We start from the raw sequence: 25,166 nt of genomic DNA, 5'->3' as shown, positions 1-25,166 counted from the left end.
TGTCTTTCTTCGTCGTGGTCACTGCCCTTTCCCAGCCCCGGGCAGTGTACTGTAAGGATGTTTTGGACATAGAGCAGTTCTCCACAGTCAAGGGAGTCAATTTGGACCAAACTGACAATGACTTCTACTCCAAATTTTCTACAGGCTGTGTTTCCATCCCCTGGCAGAATGAGGTAAGTGTGTGCACCTATTATGACATTTTTAAATGCTCGGTGCAGTTTGTTTAACTGCTGGAAGAACTCGCTCACCAAAGTTCGCCTAATCAGCTCTTTTTTCATGTTTTCTTTTTTTCCCTCTCTATCATAAACTTTCCTCGACCCTCCACTTCTCCCTCTCATTCAATCTCCTTTCATCCTCTTCTTTCTTTACCTCATCATAACTCCTTTTTCTTTTTTCTCTTCTTTCCTTACTGCTTTTCTTCTTTCTCATTCAATTGTCTTCCATCATCTCCTTTGTCAAATGTTCTCCTCTTTTCTTTCCTTCCCTCTTCTCTTCTTTCCTGTTATCTCTAATTTAACCCTCATTTTCTTCTGTTATCCTCTGTAATGTCATCTCATTTTCTATTCTCTTCTTTCATCTCCCTCTCTCCTCATTTCCTACCATTTTTTTCTTTCCTTTTCTGTCCTTCCCTCATCCTTTCCTTTCTCTCGATCATCTTCCTCTCCGTCCTCATTACCTCTTCTCTCTCTCCTCTCATCCAGATGATAGAAACTGAGTGCTTCAGAGATTTGAATGTGTTTGGGCCTCAAGGGACAAGACCTCCAGATCTGGACTGGAATCAGCCACCAGAGCCACCCAGACGCAGCCTGCTGGACAGGATCTTCAGGAGGCATGTAAGTGAACACAACAACTTGAACACTCTCACACACACATACACAAACACGCATACACACACAACTTTAAATGAATAAAAACAAATACTTACACATCTTCTCCTCTCTCTCCTGCTGCAGCATCCAGAGGTGTCTATTTCCCACAGCCGCGTGCAGTCTTCCAGTGTGAACTCTGTGGACTCCATGTCCAACTCTGCCCCCTAGTGGCACATTTAAAGTGTGGGGCCGCACACACACAAAGGGAAGGAACTCCGAGGGGCTTCCCCGCTGCTGATTGGTTCACAGCTGAGTCTGAGCAGCAGCTGAGACAGCCTGTCTAAGAGCCTACATGGTCAGCCCCAAGGGGGGAGGGGGTGACCAGGCCCTCAGACCCCTGGGCATTTGGAGTGGGATAATCAATGTTGCGGAGACGTTTGGAAATATTTGGACAAACTTAACTTACCCTCAGGATTGTTGGACAACAGAACAGAGCCACTGACATGGAAGAAAACTGAAAAGGATAGAAAACAAGCTAATATTCAGGGCATCCACTGTAAAATAAAGACCACCACAGGGAATAGAAGATGGGGTCTTGGTGAATTTTTTGTTTTGTTTTTTGTTTCAAAAACAGGAATTTCATTTTCCACTCATTTCCAGTCCTTTTTACTTTCTGGCCTGTATCTTGTATCAGTGATTCTTCATCGATACATCTACACCCCCTGAGAATGTCCACAACTCTTCCTTTAACTTTTCTCTCTCTGTATGTCCCTACTCCCATACCTCAAATCACTCCGAAACATTCATAACACATCACCTCGACAACCTCAACACATTGTACATTGCCTTGCGAACACTCAGGCCAAAGATTACAGCATAGTTTTGTGATACTGTTGTCATGTTGATTTCTTGGTTTTTGAAGGTTTTCCGCTGTTGTTTAGAACCACAGGAGGGTCAGAGTGTGTGATCCTTTCTTTAAATATGAGCCTGCAGACATATCATACTGCTTAAAGCACACATACAGTACACACACACACACACACACACACACACACACACACACACACACACACACACACACAATTAGTTAGACATGCTCAGACAGACTTGTGAGAATTGTGTTGTGTTATTGCATGGACAAGTGTAAGTATGGACAGCTGTATCCCTAATCGCTTCTGCAAACCCTATCCCATCTACATCATCATCATATACAACACGCAGGACCCCTCTCTCCCTCAGTTTACAGTGTCACTTTATATTTGACATTATGTGGAATTTGAAATTATATGCTGTACAGAACCAGAAATCTCTTCTGTTTATTTGCCTATTTTTTTCCGCAATTCACAATATTCACATGGCGTTTATTTGCCCCTTTTGTCAAAGTCAGGGTAGGAAGCTTAAATGTAATGTTGTTCTGTTCCAATTCAGGCCTCAAAAACCTTGAAATGTTGGTGAACCAAAATGATAATTTTAACACTTCCAGAAGGAGAAACAGAAACTTATTTCAGAGACATTTCGCTATTAAAAGTAAAAAACATTAAAACATAAACATTAAAAACAGGAACGCTGTATTAAAACTGGGATAATGTATTTTTAATTTCATGGGGATTCATGAATTAAAATTGACCAATCGGTACCGCGTTATCTTAAAAATTACAATTTCTAGTTAACACTATAGACAACAGTAATTTTAGCTAGCTAACACAAAGTTGAGCAGAAATTTGTTTGACTGCTTTTATAGATGTTTTGACTTTCATGTTGTTTTACATCTCTTGGAAAAAAATTACAGACTTTGATTTTTTTATACATTCTAACAACTCCGAGCTATCGCTACCTTTTTAAAGAGTTACACAATAAAATGATAAGGTGTCAGCGGTATTAGCTGGCTTACAGTAAAGTTAGCTACGAATTGGTTTTAGGTTCATGTAAACTGCTGAGACTTTCTATATAAAGGGTTATATTGTCTTTTTGGTTAATGTTCAAACATGAAGCAGTGTAATGAGAACAATTAATCAGACAATCTTCGTTCATAACTTGCAAATCTCAAAAACAGCCGTAAAACATCACAAGAGCCTTTGCTTCTAACGTTAGCATTGAAACACTTCCTAGCCAACTTCACAGTTTGAAAATCTTACCCAACATAATGAAGTTAATAATTGCTAGCGAATGATAATGTTAGCTTGCTAGTAGTACATTTCGCTAGTCATCAGTTAAATGCTATTTTAGTCGTTGTGACCTTTTGCTAGTTATCTATTTGGTTTAACTGCTTGTAATACTTTGACATTTTGCCCTCTGGTAACTCAACAATCCACTATCTTTTAGCAGTGTACATTTTGTTAGATTCATTTCATTTTGTTTGCAAACAAAACATTTTAAATTGCCCTGAGCTTTTCACCCTGAGAGTGAAGTTGGAGTAAAATAGCCGCCAAATGAATACAGTGAATGGATTAGAGGGGAACACATGCACTCAGCCTGACTTACAAGTTGCACAATTTCAAATGCTGTCTCACTGTTTCCTCACCAAATGAGAATTGTTTTTACCTCTGTTCATTAAGGCACATTATTGTATTGATATTGTCAGACGCCTCTTGTTTTCTACATCCCAAACTAAAGTGGTCTTGTTCTCCCTTAATGCCTTTTCCATTTTAAAGATATTGCTGCATAGCCATTGTTGTCTCATGTACAGATTTTTCTAGTTTGCCCCTTTACACCTACTCTGAATATGCTCTCCAAAACGCCTCACAAACCTAAAGGGTCTTCCTCATCTGTAATCAATCACAACAGGGTATGGAAGGTGGATCATATCTGTATGTCATTTAATCTCTCCGGATCATATATAAGAAAAAGGAGGAAAGGAAGACGCCAGAGGATCACCACACAAAGACGTGGCCTTCTCGCAGCAGTGGAGCAAATTTAAAGGGAGGAAGAGCTCGTTCTTCTCCACTTGTTTTTAAGAATGTTTTGTTTTCACTCTGCGAGTCAGAAAAGCTGGACCTTGCAGTAATTTTAATTGTCCTTGCAGATCTCACGCAAAGCCTATGTTTTTTTTCTTCACTCTGCGTACTTGATATGAAAAAGGAAAAATCTGAATCAGACTGAAGTGCCTCCTTGTTAGAACGATCTCCCAGACAATGCCCACACAGACATCAGCACTTTGTTTATGCTCTGACTGTCATGCTCTGTTTGTTTCGCCAGGCAACACACACAAACACAAACATAAACACACACACACACACACACACACACACAGACTCACACAGTTTGTTGGAAATTAACTGAAGGGATGGATAAATGATGGAGCGGAGAGGATCAATTAGAGGAATTCTCCTTCTTAATGTGATGTACAGAAGAGTGCTGAGTGCATGTGAAAGCCAGACCCACTGTGTCCTTCAAGTCCCAATAAACTCTGTGCTATTGTTTGAGTACTCCTCAGTAAGTCTGTCTCTTTATTTACCTGCCTCCTCTATCCAGAGAAGGTTTCCTTGTCCATATTCAAATACATGGAAATAACTTAAGGAGATATTTTTACTACTCAAAATTATTAAAATATCAATGTATGGGGAACAGTAGACGTCTAAGACGTGACCCTTTCCAAATACGGAGCCAGATAAGTCTTAAAAATATTTTTCAATGCACACTAAAATATTTGTCTATTTTATTTATATGTAAAAAAATATAAGTAATATATTCATCATCAATATCAATTCACAAATATATTTCTGATGCATACACAAATATTTTTTGTTTTTATTGTTACAGTAATTTTAAATCCACAAATGTATATTGAAAAATATTTCTAATTTCCATCAAAACATTTTTAAATGCTGCAACATGTATTGGCGAGAATCCTCTGTAGCCAATCAAATGTCTCCCTCATTTTGTACTGAATAATATTTGCTTCGAAGAGATTCATGTTAAGATAAATGTTAAACTATATTTGTGAAGCTCTCCTGTGTGCATTGATTCGTATTGAGACTGATCCAGCGCCATACAATAAAGGCCATGAAGGCCCTTCATGACAGATTAATTCACTACAGGAAACAAAGATTTCCCTTGCAAGGAATCTAAATAAATGTGTGAACTGCAGTCTGAAACAAGAGACCCAGAAAAAGGGTGATATTCATCTTTCTCTACTGAACAAACCTTAGGTTCTTCAATTAAATGTTACATGCTACATCTCAGTATCATAAAGTCAAGCAAACCCCTCAGATTTTTACGATTATAATACACATCAAATGATTAAATGCTCTGTAAATGTAAAAGCTACGTAGCCTACTTACAAATAGCCATTGCCTTTTCAAAGACTTTCTTACAGGAGATAAACCCATTCCAGGATCAGAGAAATACCAGATGAGTGTAGCACATTAATGCAAAAAAAGCTGCATAGTCAACTAGGGAATCATTAGAAATGATGACCCACTTTGGCTCACGATTTTATGTCTCAGAAAAAATGACGTTACAGTGCACGAGATGTGGGTGTGTTGTCCATTCACTGTGCCTGAGTAATGGGTCAGTCAGATAGTACTAGGTCTGTGTGTTCTCATATATAATAAGAGAACTCAACTCGCAGAAGGCCAGAGCTCTGCAAGGTTGCAGGTTAAGGTAACTTGAGTATTTCTTTGGGAGTTATTCACCTCTTCCTGTTTTCTGTGAGTGATGTCCTGTTCACTAATCAGATGGCCCGCTGCTCTCTTTCCATGTGCAATGTTGATTCTGAGAGAACGTCTGACATGCAGCTCACTGAGGCAATATTGCTGTTAGATAGTTTGGATTTTGCTTGGACACAGTCAGCAAGGTTGTAAAAACATGTGATAAAACATGTTATTAACAGATCATAGTGTGCCGTTTGTTGAGAGAGAGTACAGAGTATGACTCAATGTTACTGTCAGAAAAAGAGCCGAAGCAGAGTTATGGAGCTGATGTTTGGATGTTGGTATTATGAATTGTGATGTGTTTGACAGTTCTGACTGCAGTGGAAAAACTGACAAGGCTGCTTTTGAACAATATTATTAAACCCTCATTCGAGTAGTTTTGTTCAATCTTTACTTTAACTGCAAAGTCCTTTTTTTCCATCTGTCTTTTTGCATTATGACAACATATCCAAATGTGAAAGACATATAACATATCTAGTAAAACTGTTTAAAGGGAGGTTTTAAAACTAAGGAAATGACCAGCTCAGATGTTCAAAAAGTTGTGTTTCCAGTGGAAATGCTTGCAAACATAACACAGAGGATAACCCACCTGTGTGTTAAAAATATGCAAAATCCCAAAATATCATGTTTATATCCCCTCAGGATATTTTTCAACTTCTAACATCTTCCTTAACTCTGTTACTGTCTTCAGTTTTGTCTACAACTTTTTTGTCTCTTTACATTAACTTAACCTCCTCACTGCCTGTGTGAGTATATTGTTTTTCTTCTTACCTTTTTCAAACCTGATTTGAGGGAAATACTGAACTGCCTGGTGACTCCTCTCTTAGACAAAAAACTGGACCGTGAAGTTTATCTGGCAGTGCTGAATTATTGTAATGACGCTTTAAAATCAAGTATGACCTTTTTTCATGTTTTGCGCAGAATACTAAGCAGGAACAGGATTCATATTCCTTTTGATTTCCAACAAGTAATTCCCTTACAAAGGAATGCACAATATTTAAGTCTACATCCTCATGTGGTTTGTATTTGAGGTCAGTTTGACCACTTGTCACAACCCTTTGTAACTGTTGATATTGAGCAAATATAAATCCATGTATCTATTACTGTAGGAAACTTCTTAAATATCATCGGATCAATCAATGAATTATCAGTGCAAAACCATATTGAAAGCATAGCAGTGAAAACATGACTGTAGGAGTTACATTCTTCTTAATATAACTAAGATGTCAATCAAAAGAGGGGAGAAACCATCTAAAGGGAATTTATTGTTTTGCCCTCCTTGCTGTGACCATGGTGGGCTCGATGAGTCACTCAGGGTCTCTCCGCCTGACATCTCTGACGGGTTCTGTCATCATTGAACATCACTATCATACGTGAACAAGTTTGTGTACATGTGTTTATTGTGTGTGTGTGTGTGTGTGTGTGTGTGTGTGTGTGTGTGTGTGTGTGTGTGTGTGTGTGTGTGTGTGTGTGTGTGTGTGTGTGTGTGTAAGTGAGCAATTCAGTGGGCTTGGGCACTGCACATTTTCTGACACAGTGTTTGTGGGAGTCTGAAACATCCTCGTCGTGTGTCCGCCAAGCAACCTTGGCAACATGGCCGTTGGATGAGTGAGGTGATGTGTGTGTTTATCTACAAGGTGATAACACGGCGGCCTTGTGGGCATTGCTCTTATATAGAGAGACGCTTTCAGAAATCCTCAGACAGAAAGCCAAAGTCCTCTCCACAGCACTCACAGCTGTTCTTATCCACGTCTTCCAGAAAGATCTTCAGCTCTTACAGAATCTGAATATTTGTAATTGACTTGCTTTTACGGACATCTCGTTCTTTAAAAGCTATAAAACAAACTCCAAGAACAGAAAAATGCTGCCTGCAACCTTCAAACTGTGTGCTGGCATCTCCTACCGGCATATGAGGAACATGACAGGTGAGTGAGAGAGTCCTGTTTAGACTGATATTGAGCACTCTAGCCGTGGCCTACTTTTCTCCTTGGACAAAAAGGCACCTACTGTAGAAAAAGTTTTTCTTGTTTTTTTTTGGTTTTTTTACTTAATTTTTACTTTTTCTGCAATCATTGGCTGTGTTGTCATAGTAAGTGTGTGCTTTCTGTCTCCCAGGTTTGAGGAAGAATGCGATGGTTGCCATTCACCATGAGCTGAACAGACTTGCAGTCCCGGGCCCCAGTAACTGGATCAGCCAAGTCCGCAGACGTAGCTCCCTCCTCAGTAAGTTGTTGAAGAGGATCATTTGAGCCAAAGGGATGGAATAAAAAGTAGAAACACAGCTAACTTTTGACTTTTTGTCAATAACAATAAGAAGATGTGTTACTATTTTACTCACTGTGCTCCTTGTCTTAAGGCTCTCGTATTGAAGAAGAGAAGGGATATAGTGAGGAGGAGATTTCTTATGTGAAGCAAGGTGAGGATGCACTGCAGAAAGCCATCAGCATCCTCAGTGACCAAAATGGCTGGACTATTGAGACTATGGCTGTGAGTATCAATACAGGACACACACGAAATAATCTTATTTTACTGAATTATAACTCATACGTTGGGTAATGTGGCATTTCCATCATGTAACAACCACACTCATGCCCACAAAGTCTGCCTGGAACCTACTGTATGTGTCGTGATCGATGACCGGCAAACATTTAAGATTCACATGGCCTTGATTGCACAGTTATGTTGATCTGCATTGTACATCATTATCAGGAAGATCATACCTTACCTGTCAGAGCATGCCAGAAGGCTCCTGGTACTGGGTCTTCATGCATTGACTATTGCAACTCCTTACTGGCGGGTCTTCCTGCATGCACGATCAAATCTCTGCAGATGATCAAATACTGGTCGTCACTTGGCTGTTCATCTCCCTACGCTACACATCAAATTTAAAACCCTGCTGCTCGCTTACAAAACAGGGACAATGGCCAACGGCTGCCTTCTTACCTAAAATCTCTCATCCAGATCTACACTCCCTCCCACTCACTCCGCTCTGCCAACAAGAGGCACCTGGTCCAACCTTCACAACAGTGCCCTAAGTCTCTAGCTAGACTCTTCTCCTCTGCTACCCATCTTTGGCTCCTGACCTCCATTCGATCTGCAGAGTCCATTTGCAAAAGGAAAACCTAAAGACCCAGCTCTTTCATGAACACTTAATGCACACTTAATATGTTGATGTTACTGATGATGATATTGATGACCATGATGAGGATATTTTGAATGGTTTTGATGCTGAGTGATTAGAACTATCATGAGCAGTTGTCAATGTTGTTGAAGATGGCATATTAACTTTAAAGGGGAAAAAAACCAACATCTGTGCTTTGCCTCTGTGCACTGCCTGTCAGCACCTGTGTCCAAATCAACTTAAAGCTGTTCATTAGCACTTACTGTTGTTGTTTCCTCCTCTAGAACCTTGCTTGTGTTGAACCTACTCTTTGATATATGTCGCTTTGGGAAAAATAATTCAATTTTGAAAGAATTATTGTGCTATTTTACACCTGTTCTCAGGCAAATGGAGACAAAGTCCTGAGTAAGACAGTGCCTGACATCGGGAAGGTATTCAAGCTGGAAGTTATGCTGGAGCAACATCCTGACAATCTTTATCAAGAGCTGGTGGGAAATATGGAGCAGATGGGCGAGTGGAACCCAAACGTCAAGCAGGTCAAGGTAAGAAAGACGTGGCACCAGAAGTTTGACCCTACATAGTGATAACCTTAAGATCCTGCTTATAAACATTTCCGAGGGAGACATTTACAAGTAAACTGACAGAATTTCTCAATCGGATCCCACAGATTCTTCAAAAGATCGGCACAGACACAATGGTCACTCATGAGATGTCTGCAGAGACACCCGGCAATGTGGTGGGGCCCAGAGACTTTGTAAGTGTCCGCTGTGCCAAACGCCGGGGCTCCACTTGCTTCCTGGCAGGGATGTCCACTCAACACCCCAAAATGCCACAGCAGAGGGGGGTGGTCAGGTGAGACAAGAAGGGGAGTTAACAAAAGTGTTAATAAGTCATGTGTAGGATATTTGCATGAAGTTAAGAAAAGTGTCATTACCTAATTAACTTTTAACTTCTGTTGTTCATTTTTCAGAGCGGAGAATGGTCCTACCTGTATTGTAATGAAGCCCTGTGCTGAAGACCCAAATAAGACCAAGTTCACCTGGCTGCTAAATATAGATCTAAAAGTAAATGACAGACCTTTCCAAATCATGAAGCAAAAATGGTTTAAAGAAACACATATATATAATCTAACAATGTCTTTGTCTTTGTATTGTGCAGGGCTGGATCCCAAAGACAATCATAAACAAAGTGCTCTCTCAGACACAGGTGGACTTTGCCAACCACCTCAGGCAAAGGATGGCTAATAATGTTTCCATGGAGATGGCTCATGCCTGCTGACACAAGATGCCTCTTGAGCTTTGGCTCAACGGTGGCAGACGAGCAAACCCTGTCGGAGCATGAAGGGGATCAGTTGAAAATGATGCTTGTCTGAGACTTTTGGAAAGTCTGTCGCAGGTTAAAATTGGCCAATGTGTTTTATTACCACTTTGATTTGAAAACAAGCATTACCGACAATCTTACTCATTGTGTTATCTGATCGTTTCATCCCTTAACTTGCAGACACGTTGAGTAAGTGCGAGCAGTAAAACATGCAACAATCTGCCCATTGTTTCCTTCTGATAAACTCCCAATTTCCCCCTCCCTCTGTGAAATTGCACTTTTATTTCCGTGTTGTATTTATTGATGTCACACACCCATGCATTGAATTACAATGACTGTCAAGTGAAAGATGATTGTCATTTATATTTATGTCTTTATGAATTTATTGTTCTGTTGGACAGGTAGTTTTAAATAACGACTCCGTCTCTTTCCTGATGCATGAGAGAAAAATAAAAGCTTATAATACAACCATCATGTTTGACTTAATCCAAACAGACTTCACATGTATATATATATATATATATATATATATATATATATATATAAAACATAGCCCTTCAAAATGAAAAAACTGAACAAGAAAAGCTCAAACTTAACTTGGAAAATACACACTGTTTCCCAATCATCATGGAGGAGGGGAGGGAAGAATTTAAGGGTTTCTTTTTAAAACCATGAAAGATGTCGTTCATAAAAAATGTCTTCCTCCTCCTTGATGGGTTTTCAGACTGACAGTTTGCCAGAACAAGCAGGTGTTTGGCCGTTCAGACGTGTGAGGAGCCCAGAAGTGAGTGAAGCAGTTCGTTGTGAGCCAGCAGCACATTCCCTGAGATCAAGTAACGATGTATTCCATCCCACAAACAGGAAATCTGTCCACCATTATAAAGAGTTGTGTAACATTTTTCCTATCTTGTTTTAATTGATCCAAAAGCTTTTGTAACAGCTCATGTTCTTGGATGTAGAACAGTTTTCACTTTTTGTTTCATTGGTTCAATAGGCTAAAAGATTCTCTTCAGCACAACTGCAGCATTACATAATAATACACCTATAGGACCTACAAAAAAGTTTTGGAGGGAAACAAGAAGCAGAGATCCGCACTCTAAATAAAACAAACTTAAGCAGAATAGTTCTTAGTGCTGGTTTGTGTAACGCAAAACAAACATTTGTCCTCCTTGAAAGAATGTTCCAGTTGGTAATAATTGACATCTGCTTTAAATCCCTCAAAATCTGAACATAAGCAGATGTGAGGAGGGTTGTAGCCACTTGGAGATTTAGTTTCATTATTTGTCTAAAGTGAAGAAATGTTAGGGTTAGGACAGGGGAAATTATCCAGGAAGACAAAACAAACTATCTAGCAGTCATATTGAATCCCTGGCACCGACGAGAGACTTGATTTAATGTGTTTTTATTTTTTCCATTCAATATCCACCTGTGTGTTCTTGAGTAAAATTCAAGTCCAAACATCAGCCTATTTACTTTCAGTGATTAAGTGCAAATGTTGCACTTAATAGGGCCCACCAAAACAAGTCAGAGCCCAAATACAAACGTTATACAGGCTTTTCATGTTTTTAATGATCTGGTTTGGATAACAAAAAAACAACATTAAAAGTCTTCTGACTTCTGAGAAAAGAAGACTGTCTGTGCTGCTGGGAATTATAGATAGAAAAAGAGGTCAACGCTGTCTCCCTGCTCCCTGCGCCTACAATATCTGAATGCAATGACGTAATGAAGCTAGGGTTCTGACAGGAAACCACAATTCCCAAGATGCACTGGAATTTACAGTGGCCACTGGACGGGGGAAGGGAAGCTGAGATTGGAGGGAGAAATAGTCAGAAACTGAGGTACTTTTTTGAAATGCTTCATATCGTATAATATTGTTGGACAAGCCCCAGCACGCAATGTTTTGTAGCGTTTTTATTAACCCGTAATGACAAAAGCAGATTAATCCGTGTGGAGCTGTCGGATTTGGGCACCGACTCCATCCCCGTTACAGCTCCACAGAGCTACCGCTAGCCCCTTTAGTTAGCCTGACAGCTGGCTTTTCTTCTGCTGGCTTGGTCTTAACTCTTTAATTGCTTACGATACTTGTGACATCAATACTTTATGTGTTTGTGGTGCATTTGGGCTGTCTTGCATGTAATGTGCGTGGACGTGACGTTATGGGTTTGAAGAGAAGCTGGAGCTGCGTCTTTGTGCCTGCGGGGTTGCTAGCTGACAGACTGCTAGCTTGTTGGTTGCTACAGAGACTGTTGTCTAGCTGTAAGTGTCAGAGCGGAAACCTGTCATCTCATAAAGATGGACTTTTTGTAACATAGTCTTCACATTTGAGTTGTTCTCTGTTATTCCCGAGTTCAACTGTCTAATTTGATGAAGTTTGAAGACATTTAGCTTTGTTTTGCTGTGATTTACTTGGGTTAAAGTAGCCTACTAAGGTAAATATCTTTATAACAAGTTAAAGTCATAAAGTGTTTTTTATGTGATAGTAAAATAAATATAAGTATTGTTATAATATATGCCGTATTCTATTGTATTATTAAATAGTAATGAATATATTTTAAGCATTTTATTTTTAGATCTCGTTTCTTTTGTGTATTCTTTTTAATATTCTTTTTAATTTTTTTAACTAAAAAGATGAAAAAAAAAACCTGCATAAATTCAATATATCTTATTCTTATGTATAATACATATTCATTTCAGACTGGTTTTTCTTTAAAAATTAAAAGTGATGGTGTAAAAATTCAATTATAATGTATTTAAACTGTAAATTAGTATTATTCAAATTAAGGAACAACACTTATATTCATCTTTCTAATAATTCTGTAATCTACAGAAATCAGTTTAGTTTGTTCTGCAACAAAACTGACACAAGGTTTCATATTTGGCAGTGGAGCTAAAAGCTGTATTTCTTTAAATAAACTTTGACATGTTTAACAACATATTTTGCACCACAGTGACAAACATCTTTTTTTAACTGTGTAGTTTAACAATTGCTTTTTCTTCTTCTTCTTGTTTTTAGATACATATGACAGCCCCTCCTCAGGACCCTGGCCATACAAGAACTCTATCCATGACCCATGATCTTATTGTACACCTGCACTTCTTGCTTTGGACGTGTGTTACTGTTTCATGTGAAGCTGAAGACATAACAAAGCTTTGGTGCAAGTAAATTAAACTGCAACTGTGCTGGATTTGTTTTGAGTGCCAAAGTAATGATTTGTCTCGTACAAGGAGAGCCGAGCCCTGAGAAGCAATGTCATTGTGCGGCTTCCGTGCATCTCTAATGGGGCTGAGGAGTGAACTCAACAGCCAAGCAGATCTGTGGAGGAGAGGAAGGAGGCAGGTTTCCAGCAAGCTTGTGTGTTGATGGATAGTCGTTTACTGATATCAACTGTTGTAGACTGATTCCTGCACATTCCTGCACATAAACTCAAGGTTTGACTTTTGAGCAGCTTTAAAACTGGGCTGCCATCAAATTCACAGAATCATCGCTATTGTCCCAAAAAAAAAAAGATGGTTTGTAAGAGGAGCCCCAGTGACAGATTAGAAAAATCCTACTTGTGACTGTGGACGTGGATTTCTCTGTTTATATGAGGAGAAAAGGAGAGAAGCAAGGAGACTTACAGTCACTCAAAATGTGCTCTACAGACACCATGGTGGCCCTTGCATCAGCTCCTCAGCCCATCTCAGTTTGTGACTACAGAAGCCTTTAGAGGCCAGGATCAGGAACACACTTGCCAGCCAACACCCTCATATGCAATGGAAGAAGACATTGATGTCACAGCCCACACTGAGGTAACACTATTTCCCCTTTGGCCTTTTAAGTTTCTAATTGGTAATCTAATTTCAGTGTTTTGGTTTACAGCTATCTAACACCATTAAAACAAAGTAACCCCTGCTGTGTGCTTCAGTAAAATGAGACTCTGTGCTGTCTCACCATATTGATGATAACTTTTCCATTCCTGTTTCACTCTGTAGTACAATATTAAACATTTAAACGCTCATTTGTTTAAGCAGTTCTAGCACATGTGTTTAACTTAAGGCCTAAGGTCAACCGTGCTGCCTCTGCTTTAGCTGTAATCTCTGCTCTGACTTGGTTGGGAAGTTGCCATGGTGGCAGCTGACAGGGCACTTCCCTTATCCCCGGCTTGGTTCTCTAGCCGCAACATTACTTCTTCTCCCTGGCCTTTAGCCTTGTGTTTTGCTGCTTTTGTAAACAGTTGGATAAGTATGTCCCCTTTCCTGGCTAGATGCAACCTAACATGGCAGTGATAGTTTCAGTCTTATGTGTGCCAACACAGGAAGCATCTGAATAAGTAAGAAGTTAGTGTTTTTCAAGGCTGCAACTTTTGAGACAGCTGAGTTTTTCTTTTTGCTTTTTAGTTGGATTTTAACAAGTTTTAAACAGAACTAATAAAAAAATAAAAAAATAAAAAAGATTATGACACGCAATCATCTTGAAAGAAGTAAAAGCTTCAGTGTTTTACATCCTGTACATATCTGAAGCATGTGCTCTATGTCTGCTCTCCTTTTAGGGCCTGAACGGTTTGTCCCATGAATGTAAACCATTAGAAGTAATCACCAATGGACACTCTAACCATAAGCCTGTGAGTATAGATAAAAATATATAAATTCATTATATATATAAAAAAAATATATATAGATAAAAATAAACAATTTTTATCCTGACCAGTGTTTTGTTTAGATATTGCTTCTTTAAACGTTTTATATCTTAGGTCATGAATGGACTGATAACAAGTCATGATGTCAAAGACCACACCAATGGCAGTGCACCACTCAGATCCCTGCCGGTAATTTGATTTCTTTCTTTGTGTCTTACTTCAGCAAACATTTCACTTCTTGAATTATATTCAATAATATAATTCTTTGTTGATTGTCCAGATTTCAGTGCTGAAGCAGAGCTGTCTCCTGCAGACCCTGGCAGCTGGAGGGGACCAGCCTAAGCCTGAAGGTAACAAACACATACTGTCACACAACCTCTCATTTGTCTCACATCCTCTTCCCACAGGAGTTTATAGTTGTATCTTAGATACCAGGGAGGTGTTAGAGATAAAAAGAAATCTCCCTCAGGAGTGCAGGTTGCATGCTTAGATGATGCACAGGGTCTCCCTCAGGAGTTCAGGTTGCCTGCTTGGAGGATGCACAGGGTCTCAGTGGCACAGAGTGATGTAGGTCTGTCAGACAGAAATTTATAACTGGGGATGAACAGAATGGGTATCTTTCATTGTACCGTGATTTGTACCACCAAGATTTGTATTTTTTTAACTTACCTTCACAGAGGAAGATGAGGATTTGGAAAAGGCCAGGCAGGAGTGGGACGCTCTGGAGAACGTTCAACAAGGTGAGATGCATCTCACTGTTTCACCTAACTGCCTCTAAATGATCATTTTATCTTTTGTCCAAGTTTTTGACCTTTTTTTGTAATATCGTCCAGCTCTCAGTGAGGATTCAAACCCGACCCCACTCATTTCCTTCAATGAAGCCCTGCAGTTCTTTCAGACCACAGACCTTGGGGACTTGCTGGTAAGGAATTTAGCATGCCGTTAATTTTTATATCAACGCTAATATCATATCAGAGCAGAGTGAGAGGTTTGTTTGTTAAGAAATGGGTCCTAATTTTGTCTCATATGGGGACTTTATATCCACTGAAAATGAGAGAGATTGGCAAGAAATCTGCTTCAGCATTGTATTGTGAAACAGATGCAGGATGTTATGTTGGGTCATTTGTCAATTAAGTCAAAATTAAAAAAAAAAAACTAAAGAATGTGTTTGACAGAGGGACATCGTTTATCAACAGTGGCTTCTAAGTGTAAAAGCATCATCAGGTCCTAATGCTAAATCCATACAAAAACATCAATATTATTGTAGAACTACAGTAATTGCAGTTATAATGTGTACTCATTAGTATATAATTATTCAATCAGATTTTAGATTTCTAGTGGATTTGCTTTATAATTGTATTCTTTGCTAGTCTATCTTTTTCATCCCCATCTCCATCTGTAGAAGAACATCCAGCCAACCATTCGCAGGACCGGTCTGGCTGCCATCACACACTTTCTGTTCGGACCTCCTCGGCTGCACAGAGAGCTCCTGGAGGAGAGGGATCTGGTTTTTGCCATTGCACAGTGTGAGTGTTAGTTTGCTGGGCCTGTTAGTGTAATCACAGATGTAAAGCTCACCAGTGTTTCGAAAAGAAGAAAAAAAAACGTTGATTTTTTTTAACGTTGTCTTTTCTGTGTCTGAATTGTATAGGCCATGTGGACAACAGCCAAACAGTCCACATGCGTGTCCTCCAGACCATTTATAAGAGGCTGATTGGCAGCAGGCTGGACTGTCCTCGCTATGGGGCGCACTGGGAGAACATCGGCTTTCAGGGTAAGACACCTTTATGCTGTCTTTGCAAAACAGCTTATTATTGGTTTCTCCAAGTAAATACAGGAATTAATAGAGCACGATAAATGTTCCTGAAGCCCGATTATTGCCATAGTTAAATCAAAATAATTATACTAGAAAAGAATACCTGTTTCAAGAATTTTTGAGAGTATTGAAACAAGAAGGATGAACTCTGACTCGTTGCATTGATTTTTCTATTCTGCAGGTACAGATCCAGCCACTGATCTACGTGGCACTGGTTTCCTGGGACTGATGCACACTCTCTACTTCGTGATGGACCCAGAAACTCTACCGCTGGCTAGAGACATCTACAAGTTATCACAACACCCAACACAGGTTTGAATGAGTCATGAAAGAGCAAACATGTGCATGCATGCTTGTGTGAAATTTTTTGGAGATGTATTTTATAGTTTATAGTCGGTTTGGACAACCGAGTCGAGGCTCAGATTTCACCGATCCTTCAAAGAGAAACTGAAGCCCCTCCCTCTCCAGGCATGCTGCTTTCTAGCTGACCTTGACCTCTGTCCTCCCTGCAGAGGGAACTATGTCAAAAAGAAAATGTAACCCCAGGGATCAATAAAGTTGCTACTAGACACGCATGTTTCAGGACGTGCTCTTGTAGTCTTTGTAAGTACTATTCTTGAACCTTAATTTTCTCATGTTTTTTCACTACTTTAGAACTTTCCATTCAGTGTGATGTCCATCAACATGACCCGCATCGCTCTACAAGTGCTCAGAGAGGAAGCCCTGTCCAAGTGAGTCACTGATGCACATTTTCTTGAGGTTTCATTTTTAACGTTTCTTCTGCTAACACTCCCCTCTGTCTTCGGTTAAACCAGGGAGTGCAATCGTCGTCAGCAAGTGGTCGGTGTGCTTAATGAGTTCTACGTTGCCACGTATCTGCACCTGTACCAACTGTGGAAGACCCAAAATAAGACCATTGTTGACTCTGGCTTTGTACTAAAAGGTAATGAAATTCCTCATATCTTGTATGATTTCTAAGCTATTGAAGGTAAAAGTATCCGCCTACAAAAATAAATAATAAGTAAAAATGACACTGCACGTTACCAAATAAGAGCCCTGCCATTAACCTCTGGTAAATTCAAGTACATTTTACACACCTGTTTTTGTACAGATAAATGATGAGATGCAGTGCAAACTGTTTGTTCCTGGGTTTTGAAGAAGGTTTTATCATCATCATGTCTTTCATCATAGTAAGCTGTTTCCTGTCAGATCTAGAATCAGAATTAGGTTTCAAGTTCATGTACACATACAAGGAATTTGACTTTGTGTGTTTGTTCAAAACCATTAACATAGAAGTCTTCAAGCAGCTTGGGACGCGATGTAACCTCAATCACCCCCCCACAACTACAACAAGCCCACCCCAATAACCCACTTCTAATCCTCAGACCGATAAAATTCCCAAACTCAGTAAATATTGAAGGGGCAGTCCTGCATCACCTGCAGAACCTCTTTCAAAAACTGTTATTGGACTGCATACTAAGAACCTAAAGTAATATTTGCATATGTGCACACCATGCAACACCTGCTGCTATTCAGAAGTTGCTTTTCACAACTTTGATCCATTCGATCTTTGTAATTTATGTGTCATTTATTCACTATTTATTAGTTGTTGTTTTTTGTTACCATTATTGCAGAGACGCCACTCTGAACAAGATTTGTTGTACTTTTTATAATGAAAATAACGTTTATTCTATTCTATTCTATTCTTTTCTTAGATAAGCTAACCTGGTGCTTGCTTTGGCTTCAAATTTAACAGATAGATGTGAGGATTGTCATCGATCCCAGAGCAAGAAAATGTATTTTCTAAAAAGTCACAGACTTCCTTCAACACATGAGTCACTGGTCTTTGTGTTTGACTCAACAGTCGGATTACAGAAACAGACTTAGAAACAGATTGTCCTCTCGGCATGTGTCCCACATTTTCTGTGTATTCTGACCCTTCAGAAGTGGAGCTGTTTGCCAAAAAGAACCCCAAGCAGATGCTACGCCGACTAGAGGTCTTCCTGAAAGAGAAGCGGGCAGGTGGAATCCCACGTGGGACGTCGCCAGACCCTCAGGCCCAGCAGTCCTCTCCCAGCCTGGGGGAGCGAGGGGCCAGAGCTGGGACTGGAAGCAAGGGAAAGGAGATGCACTTCATAGGAGTGTGTGATCTACCGCCAGACATGGAGGGAGAGGCCAGACTCATCTAAGCTAGACTCTTGTATGAGTGTGAATGTGTGTGTGCTAGCAATCCCGTTTGTGAGTATATCTATTACAGTATGTGCGCGTGGCTTACTCTCAGAGAACTAGAACCCCATCAGACCCTGATCCAGGACCTGCTATTTGAACCCATTCAAACACTTCCACTCCTTCCGCTGATGCTGGGGTGCTGCACTTTGATCAGATTAATCTTAGGGGTCTCTCAGAGTTATATAAGATTTTTTTTGTTATTCAATGATTTTTTTAAAATAGAAAATAAAGACCAGATATATATAAAGAGGTTATGCAGGTCAGAAACACAAGATGTCACAAAAACAGCAAGAAAGTGAATGTTTGCACTTTTCTGTGGATTTAGTAGCCAAATCAATTGCTGCCAAATTCTTGTGGTTAAACTTTACCTGCCTAGAAGTCCAAAACATACACACTCTTGTCCCTATGATCTCTCTGTCAGGGTATGTCAGGGTTATAGAGGTGGGAGCATGGCTTGTCCTCTCCTCCTGAGATACAGTTCTTTTATGTGAGAGTGCTAGCGGCTAATAAATGCAAGCTAAGGGCTGCCTTGTCAGACATCTTGTTAAACGCTCTGTTGATGAGAGAGATATGAACCAGGTTGAAGCTACACAGAAGCAGATTGTCCCTCAGCATGAATAAAAAGCTGCAGATAGAAAACCCTCTGCGAGTGCTGAATATTTTTAGCGCAGTTAAAAATTGCTCATAGAGGCTGTTCTTAAATGTATCAAACAGAAGACTTTAAATGCAGCTTTCTTTGAAGGTCCAATCTCTTTGGATTATTCTTTAGATCTTGAATGAAATATAATTTATGTGAAAGATGAATGGGCACTCAGTCCCGATGTGTGGAAGTGTATCCCAAGTGTTGGTGTACCCTTGGTGTCTGATAGATTAGGTGCAGAGCTCCCATGTGATATGGGGGATTATATTTTAAATAATTAAATAAAAACTATTCAGTCTTTTCTGAAGGGGACAGATGTAATATGCTGATTGATGGATGCCTGGGAGGTGAATTATTACAAAATCACCTCTGAAAATCCTCTGACTCCATAACTTTTGTCACGTTTAGAGCTGCAGAGACACTTTCAGATCAAAGAGTGTGTATTTGGTTTGGTCCCGGCTAAAGTCTAAGATCTGGTATGAGCTTCCTCTACATTCCGTTATAAAGCATGTGATTGTAATTTCTTTTGACCAGTTCAAAATTTATTCCAGTGTGTGTGTTTGTGTGAAATGAAATGAAATGAATGAGCTGGTATTGATGAAGGGTGCCTCTCCTCGGAGATGTATGGTACAGTATGCAATCCCAGCTCCGACTCAATGATAATCAAACGATAGTGCTGTGTGACGATAGAAATCGTTCCTTACTTCAGGGTTTGTGCGCGTGTGCAAGTGAATGTGAATGTGTTTGTGTGTGTGTGTGCGTGTGTGTGTGTGACAGGAACTGACTACAGATGGGGTGTTTTCCTCTGCACACAATAAGCCAGCTTTACTAAGTACTTGATCCATCAAGCTGCACAGGCGGTACTTCAGTTATTTTAAAAATGGTACATAACATTTCTGAAGGAAAATATTCTTTGGTTTGCTTTAAACAAAAAAAACATACAGCTGGTTTCAGAATGGGTAGAGCTCCTCAGCAAAGCTGGTTCCTGCTCTGTGCTAATGTGAAACTGTCTCCCATCGTCGTAGTCTCAATCCGTAGCATGTTCAGGTAGCACTAGTACTGTAGCATCTTATAGCCTCCTCCTCTTCGTAAAGCTTGTTGATGTCATGTCTCAGTTACAGTCCGTAGTGTCGATGAGCGCGCAAACTGTTATTGCTATAGCACATTTGTTTCCTATTTGCATTAAGTCTCCTTCAGTAGATACACTTGGGGTGGCGCAGCGTATGTTCTGGAGAGATGTGGGACAGGCTTGGAATGTTTTGATTGAGCTCAGTTTGTCTTCTAAGAAGGTACAAGTGAAAAAGGTGCCTACATCCAGTGGAGCCATATTGAAGGAGAGTGCTGGTTGCTTCCTTTTTTATTTCTTCTATTTGAGCCACCGTGCCACATTCAACTCCCTCCATTCATGTAACGCAGTAAAGATAGTTGATGTGACCCTTAAAACATGCAGGCCTCATTGATATATACAAGTACAAACACCCAGGCATGTACATTTTCTGTGATTGCATCTATTCAAACAGTTGTACTCTGCCATCTCCTGTCTCCGCCATTACTTCAAAAACGAGCTGGTGTAGTTTAGCCGATTGTTTGCAAGTGTTTTGACTGAACAGAAAAATTTGCACTGTTGTAGATATTTGATAGTATGTGTGATGTGTGCAAGAGGAAACAGGCCATCTTCAATAGCCATAATGTTCATGAACCCCCGCGTCATCAACCAGGCTTCATTAAGTCCCCTCCAGGCTCTTAAAACAAGTTGCACCACAAATATGATCTCACCTTTAGTTTTGTTAAATTTTAAACTGAGGAGCAGTACAGTGTATGTAAATCAGGAAGTTTGTATATAGAGATTTAATGATTGTAACTGTATGATTGTCTGTAGGGCATTATACTGAAACATTGCTTACCTCAAGACTTGAGACAAATCTCTTCTTTCTCTCTCTCCTCTCAGACTCTTTTTATGTTTCCCTCTACCTAGGCCTTCTCTCATACTAATTGGACAAGTTATATAATGTATATCCAACACCTGAAGCACTATGTAAAAGCAAACTAACACAAAAAGCTGGTCAATGTTACGTGTATTCTATTTAAAGACACATTTATAGATTCTATATAGGCCCACTCACGCTCTGATGATGCACATCTGCAGATGAAAAATGTCCTTTTTAAAACGATCCGTAATTGGCTAATGTTTGAAATAAGCTGATTTTCTTGTGGCTTCAGTGATGGTACAGTATACTTTAGCTGTGTTTAAGTGTTTGATGTCCAGGAAAACACTCAGAAACAATCCAATCTTTACAGCTACAGGCACAAACAAACGGTTGAATATATGATTGTAAAGACATAGGCTTGATTAGCAGTCATAAGCTGTGTATGCTTTGATCTTGATATTTATTGGATATCCAAACAAGGCCTGATTTGTCCTCTCATATTACGTAAAACTCGTATTTTCTGCAGATTGAATAGATCATATTCTAATGTGTTGGTCATCATTTAGAAATCTCCTCAGTTGTGAAACCAGAACCAAGTGAAAAAGAAAAAAAAAACGACGGGTTCTTGCAGGATGTCGGATGCTCTGAGAGGTGTGGTGTGTAGATCAGCAGCTCGGCAAATACAATCACTTCTCAAGATCCTGCGCTTTATATGAAGGTGTTTTACTGTTGCCGTTGTCGTCAAGTCCCTCAGAGCATTTTATGACTGTACCTTGATTGTAGAAGCCCTATTTTATACTGAGAGTAATTTCAGAATACAGTATGTGCTGTTGTACATTAAATGTATTGTATGGAGAAAGCTAAATAAATGCTGTTTAAAAACGAATGGATCTTTTCTGTGGAATTACTGAACACTCTATAATAATTGTGCTGATGATTTTAGAACTGTATAACATTTTCATGTGATCTTTACACTTTTGATCACAAAGACAACTTGTGTGGATTGATGTTGATGGAACTGAAACTTCCCCAGACAATACTTCTGTTGTACTATTCAATATTATCTTGAGCTGCAGTTTTTAGGGCAGGAACTAAACTAACTTTTCTAACGGTAGCTTACCTAGCAGATATTTTGATCCCATTGAAAGATGTTTAGTTTTTGGTTTTAAAATGTCCAAAAATGAAACGATACAAAAATCCAGTTCTTAGGGCCGGATAAGAACGAATGAGAGTTGGCAGAAATCTTTGCAAGCGGGCAAATATTTTACATTCCTTCCAGACTAAACAAATAAAATAGTGTTAAACTTCCATTAACTTAACATGGTTCAGCTGTGAGTGATTCCTTGTACTTGCATTGTGGGCCAATGCATCAATAGTACACTTTGTATGAATACTGACATTTAAAAACTCATTCAGAAAGATGTTTTGAATTGTTTTTCTTTGCAATGGACCTGAAGTTTTCTTCTGTAATGCAGCCACTAGAGTGCACACTTTGACAAATCTGAAACTAAAAGGGCCAAGGCTATAAGAAGCCTTGTTTAAGTGTACAGGTGCAATGAAAAATCCAAAAAGACACGCACACCTCTCAGTGGGTGCTGGATCCAAAAATTTGAATAGGTAAGGAAAGCAAAACAAGATCTGCACACCACAAAAATCCCTTTTGAAGGATTCACTAAGTGACATTTTGAGCCAACATGATCTTCCTCAGAAGAGCATGAAGTGTACAGGTGATACATTATTTATAGGGTAGTTCATATATTTAAGTATTGAAAAATATCATTAAGTCAGATACTTCTAGTCTGTTGAGTAAAATGTTAGACTTCCAACTATTTGTTTTGATCAGTCTTCAAATCACTTTGAGATTACTTCTTTGAAATTCAAATCTAATATTTATTTATTCATCAGTTGGTTGTTTAGTTTTATGTGAACCTCAAAAGTTCCTGTGATCCTTCATCATTTGGGCTGAGAACTTATATTGGCAAGCTGTGTAGACACTCTTGAAAGTCTCAGTAGTGGTTCAAGGCTCCTCAGTCTGCTGCATCTTTTATCAGGGACACATAGAAGTCATTCAACATAAGTCTGATTCTCCTAACTTGCATTGCTATAATACAGGTCAACTGTAGTGCAATGATGAAATGTGTTTACGGTAATCAGAGAAAAGGGATTTTGGTGCTGGGTCAATAAAGTTAGGATGCTTCCAAAGGAATCTTGGAGCTGCATGTTTCTACATCTGTGCTCAATCAGACGTGTGGCTCCGGTCCCACAATGCCAGATGACTGAGTTGTGGTGGACCTGTTGAATCATAGCACACACATACAGGATGAAAACAATATTTTAGCCAATCCTTTATCACTAATCTGAATCTGAAATTGCAGCACCAAGAGCAGTTTTTCATACCTGCTAATGCTGTGCTCTGCTGTCTGCGCTATTAACTGCATTCTTAAATGTGCTAGTAGTTTAAGTTGAGTGCAAGGACAAATACAGGTCTCGTCTTCTATCAATACCATTCAGGGGCCAATAAAAGTGTTCATAATGTTATTTACAGACATCAGTTCTGTATCTAATATCCTGCTTGACTGCTTATGCGTCCACATGCCCAGTATGAGAGAAGTAGAAAAGGGCAGGATGGAGTTATATAATTCTGTTTCCATTTGTACCTAGTGAGCCTGCTGGAATACAGCAGTTTTCTCACTCTGTCTCTCCTTCCCTCCCCCAACTCCCCGTCTCTCTTTCTATCTGATGTCATTGTTTCCTCCTCCGTAGATGCTGACGCTCAGCTCAAGGCTGTTTGCTCACACTCCAAACTTAATCTGACTAATAGGAATTTACAGACACTTATAAAAGGGATGTCAGATTCATTAAAATCCAAGTCTGCAGTGTGCTTTATCTTGTCTGCATTACACTTAAACTACAGTATGTGTTAGTGCTGAGTGTGGCCTACACAGTTAAATTATAGTGTACAAAATAGCAACACCAAGCTATAAAGAAAGATATTACACATGCATCAATCCATTAAACATTCAAATGAAGTAAAAAATTACATCCTCTTAGCTGTGAAAAGTATTAGAAATCTAACTTAAATGGAAGTACTTATATCCAAGCCATATCGCCAGTATTATGACTATTGTGCTAAAATGTATAGGCCTTCCTAAAGATACTTTTATATATACATAAAATGAAGATGAAACATAAGATATAATTGATTTCTTGATAGAAAGTGTAACATTCAACTACCTATAAAAAGTAATGATAAAGGTCAGCATAATCCAAAAATGCACACATTACAAATTAAAATAGGCTTCGTAGTAGTTTACTTTTTTAAATAACTTGTAGCAGCATGTTTAATAATGATTTTCTTACTTTTCCCCAAGAATTGAATTTAAATACTTCAGCCAACACAGTTTGCATCATTACTGAGGCAAACAAGACAGTGTAACTTTTAAAATAAGAAGATATAAAGTCAAAGGTTGACTTATAACCAGTGGGCCAAAACATACGATGGCTCTCTCTAGTGCGATAATTAGCTTAGCTCTTGTTAAGCTAACGTTAGCTAGCTAATGTTGACGAGCCTCTGCTGGGGAGTTGGCTGATTTTATGTCTTCATACTTCTCATACTAATTATACACGTTATTTTAGCATTTATGATAAATTACTCTTAATATTATATATTATTAGGATACCACTTTGGGCCACAAGGTACATTGAAACAAGATCGCTTAAGGGCTACGTAGAAGCTAAACTACTTTTTCTTGTGAAAAGTAAACTACTAAGCAAACTAAACATATATAAAAATGATGTGCATTTTCTGTATTTTAAAGGTTAAAATTCCTATTATAAAGTGGCCTATGCGGTCGAAGGAATGTTTTGTATTGGAAAGCTTTACCTCCACAATGAAGGTCTCCATTGATAAGATGAACAAATCATCATGTCTACAGCTGTCAAGTCAATGAGGAAATTCACCTTTTTTTCAGTGAAATGCGGTAACGCATAAGAATGTCATGACAAGAACAAAACTGAATACAATTTCAAAGAAGC

The 25,166-nt window shown here is 39.2% G+C and overlaps 3 protein-coding genes across 5 annotated transcripts in view; all 3 read left to right on the top strand.

Annotated features, from left to right (window-relative positions):
- The window catches only part of grk5l (G protein-coupled receptor kinase 5 like), a 30,240-nt gene extending 26,006 nt beyond the window's left edge, over positions 1-4,234 (top strand). For both annotated transcript variants that reach the window (XM_061037740.1, XM_061037739.1), the window contains exons 14-16: positions 36-173; positions 702-833; positions 954-4,234. In XM_061037740.1, the coding sequence (XP_060893723.1) occupies positions 36-173; positions 702-833; positions 954-1,037 (354 nt within the window). In that variant the 3' untranslated portion in view covers positions 1,038-4,234. The remainder of the gene's footprint in view (positions 1-35; positions 174-701; positions 834-953) is intronic.
- Positions 4,235-7,176: 2,942 nt separating this feature from the next.
- star (steroidogenic acute regulatory protein) lies at positions 7,177-9,973 on the top strand. The gene is made up of 7 exons (XM_061039323.1): positions 7,177-7,386; positions 7,577-7,684; positions 7,818-7,948; positions 8,966-9,124; positions 9,250-9,434; positions 9,553-9,646; positions 9,741-9,973. The coding sequence occupies exons 1-7, from the start codon at positions 7,323-7,325 to the stop codon at positions 9,858-9,860; spliced, it is 861 nt and encodes a 286-aa protein (XP_060895306.1). The 5' UTR covers positions 7,177-7,322; the 3' UTR covers positions 9,861-9,973.
- Positions 9,974-11,652: 1,679 nt separating this feature from the next.
- On the top strand, positions 11,653-22,017 carry elmod3 (ELMO/CED-12 domain containing 3). 2 transcript variants are annotated; one of them, XM_061037738.1, is made up of 14 exons: positions 11,653-11,740; positions 12,916-13,235; positions 13,545-13,691; positions 14,432-14,503; positions 14,633-14,707; positions 14,799-14,868; positions 15,196-15,258; positions 15,352-15,440; positions 15,921-16,044; positions 16,170-16,292; positions 16,516-16,646; positions 16,989-17,065; positions 17,150-17,277; positions 18,279-22,017. In XM_061037738.1, exons 3-14 carry the CDS (start codon positions 13,656-13,658, stop codon positions 18,521-18,523), a joined length of 1,233 nt encoding a protein of 410 aa, XP_060893721.1. In that variant the 5' UTR covers positions 11,653-11,740; positions 12,916-13,235; positions 13,545-13,655; the 3' UTR covers positions 18,524-22,017. The 2 variants fall into 2 exon arrangements, with proteins under 2 accessions (XP_060893721.1, XP_060893720.1); XM_061037737.1 differs by having other exon boundaries at positions 12,916-13,691.
- The last annotated feature ends 3,149 nt before the right edge of the window (positions 22,018-25,166 follow it).

The sequence above is a fragment of the Labrus mixtus genome, chromosome 5, assembly GCF_963584025.1.
Source record: "Labrus mixtus chromosome 5, fLabMix1.1, whole genome shotgun sequence".
NCBI lineage: Eukaryota > Metazoa > Chordata > Actinopteri > Labriformes > Labridae > Labrus > Labrus mixtus.
Note: the sequence above shows the minus strand (reverse complement) of the source record. Positions and strands in the feature narration are given on the sequence as shown.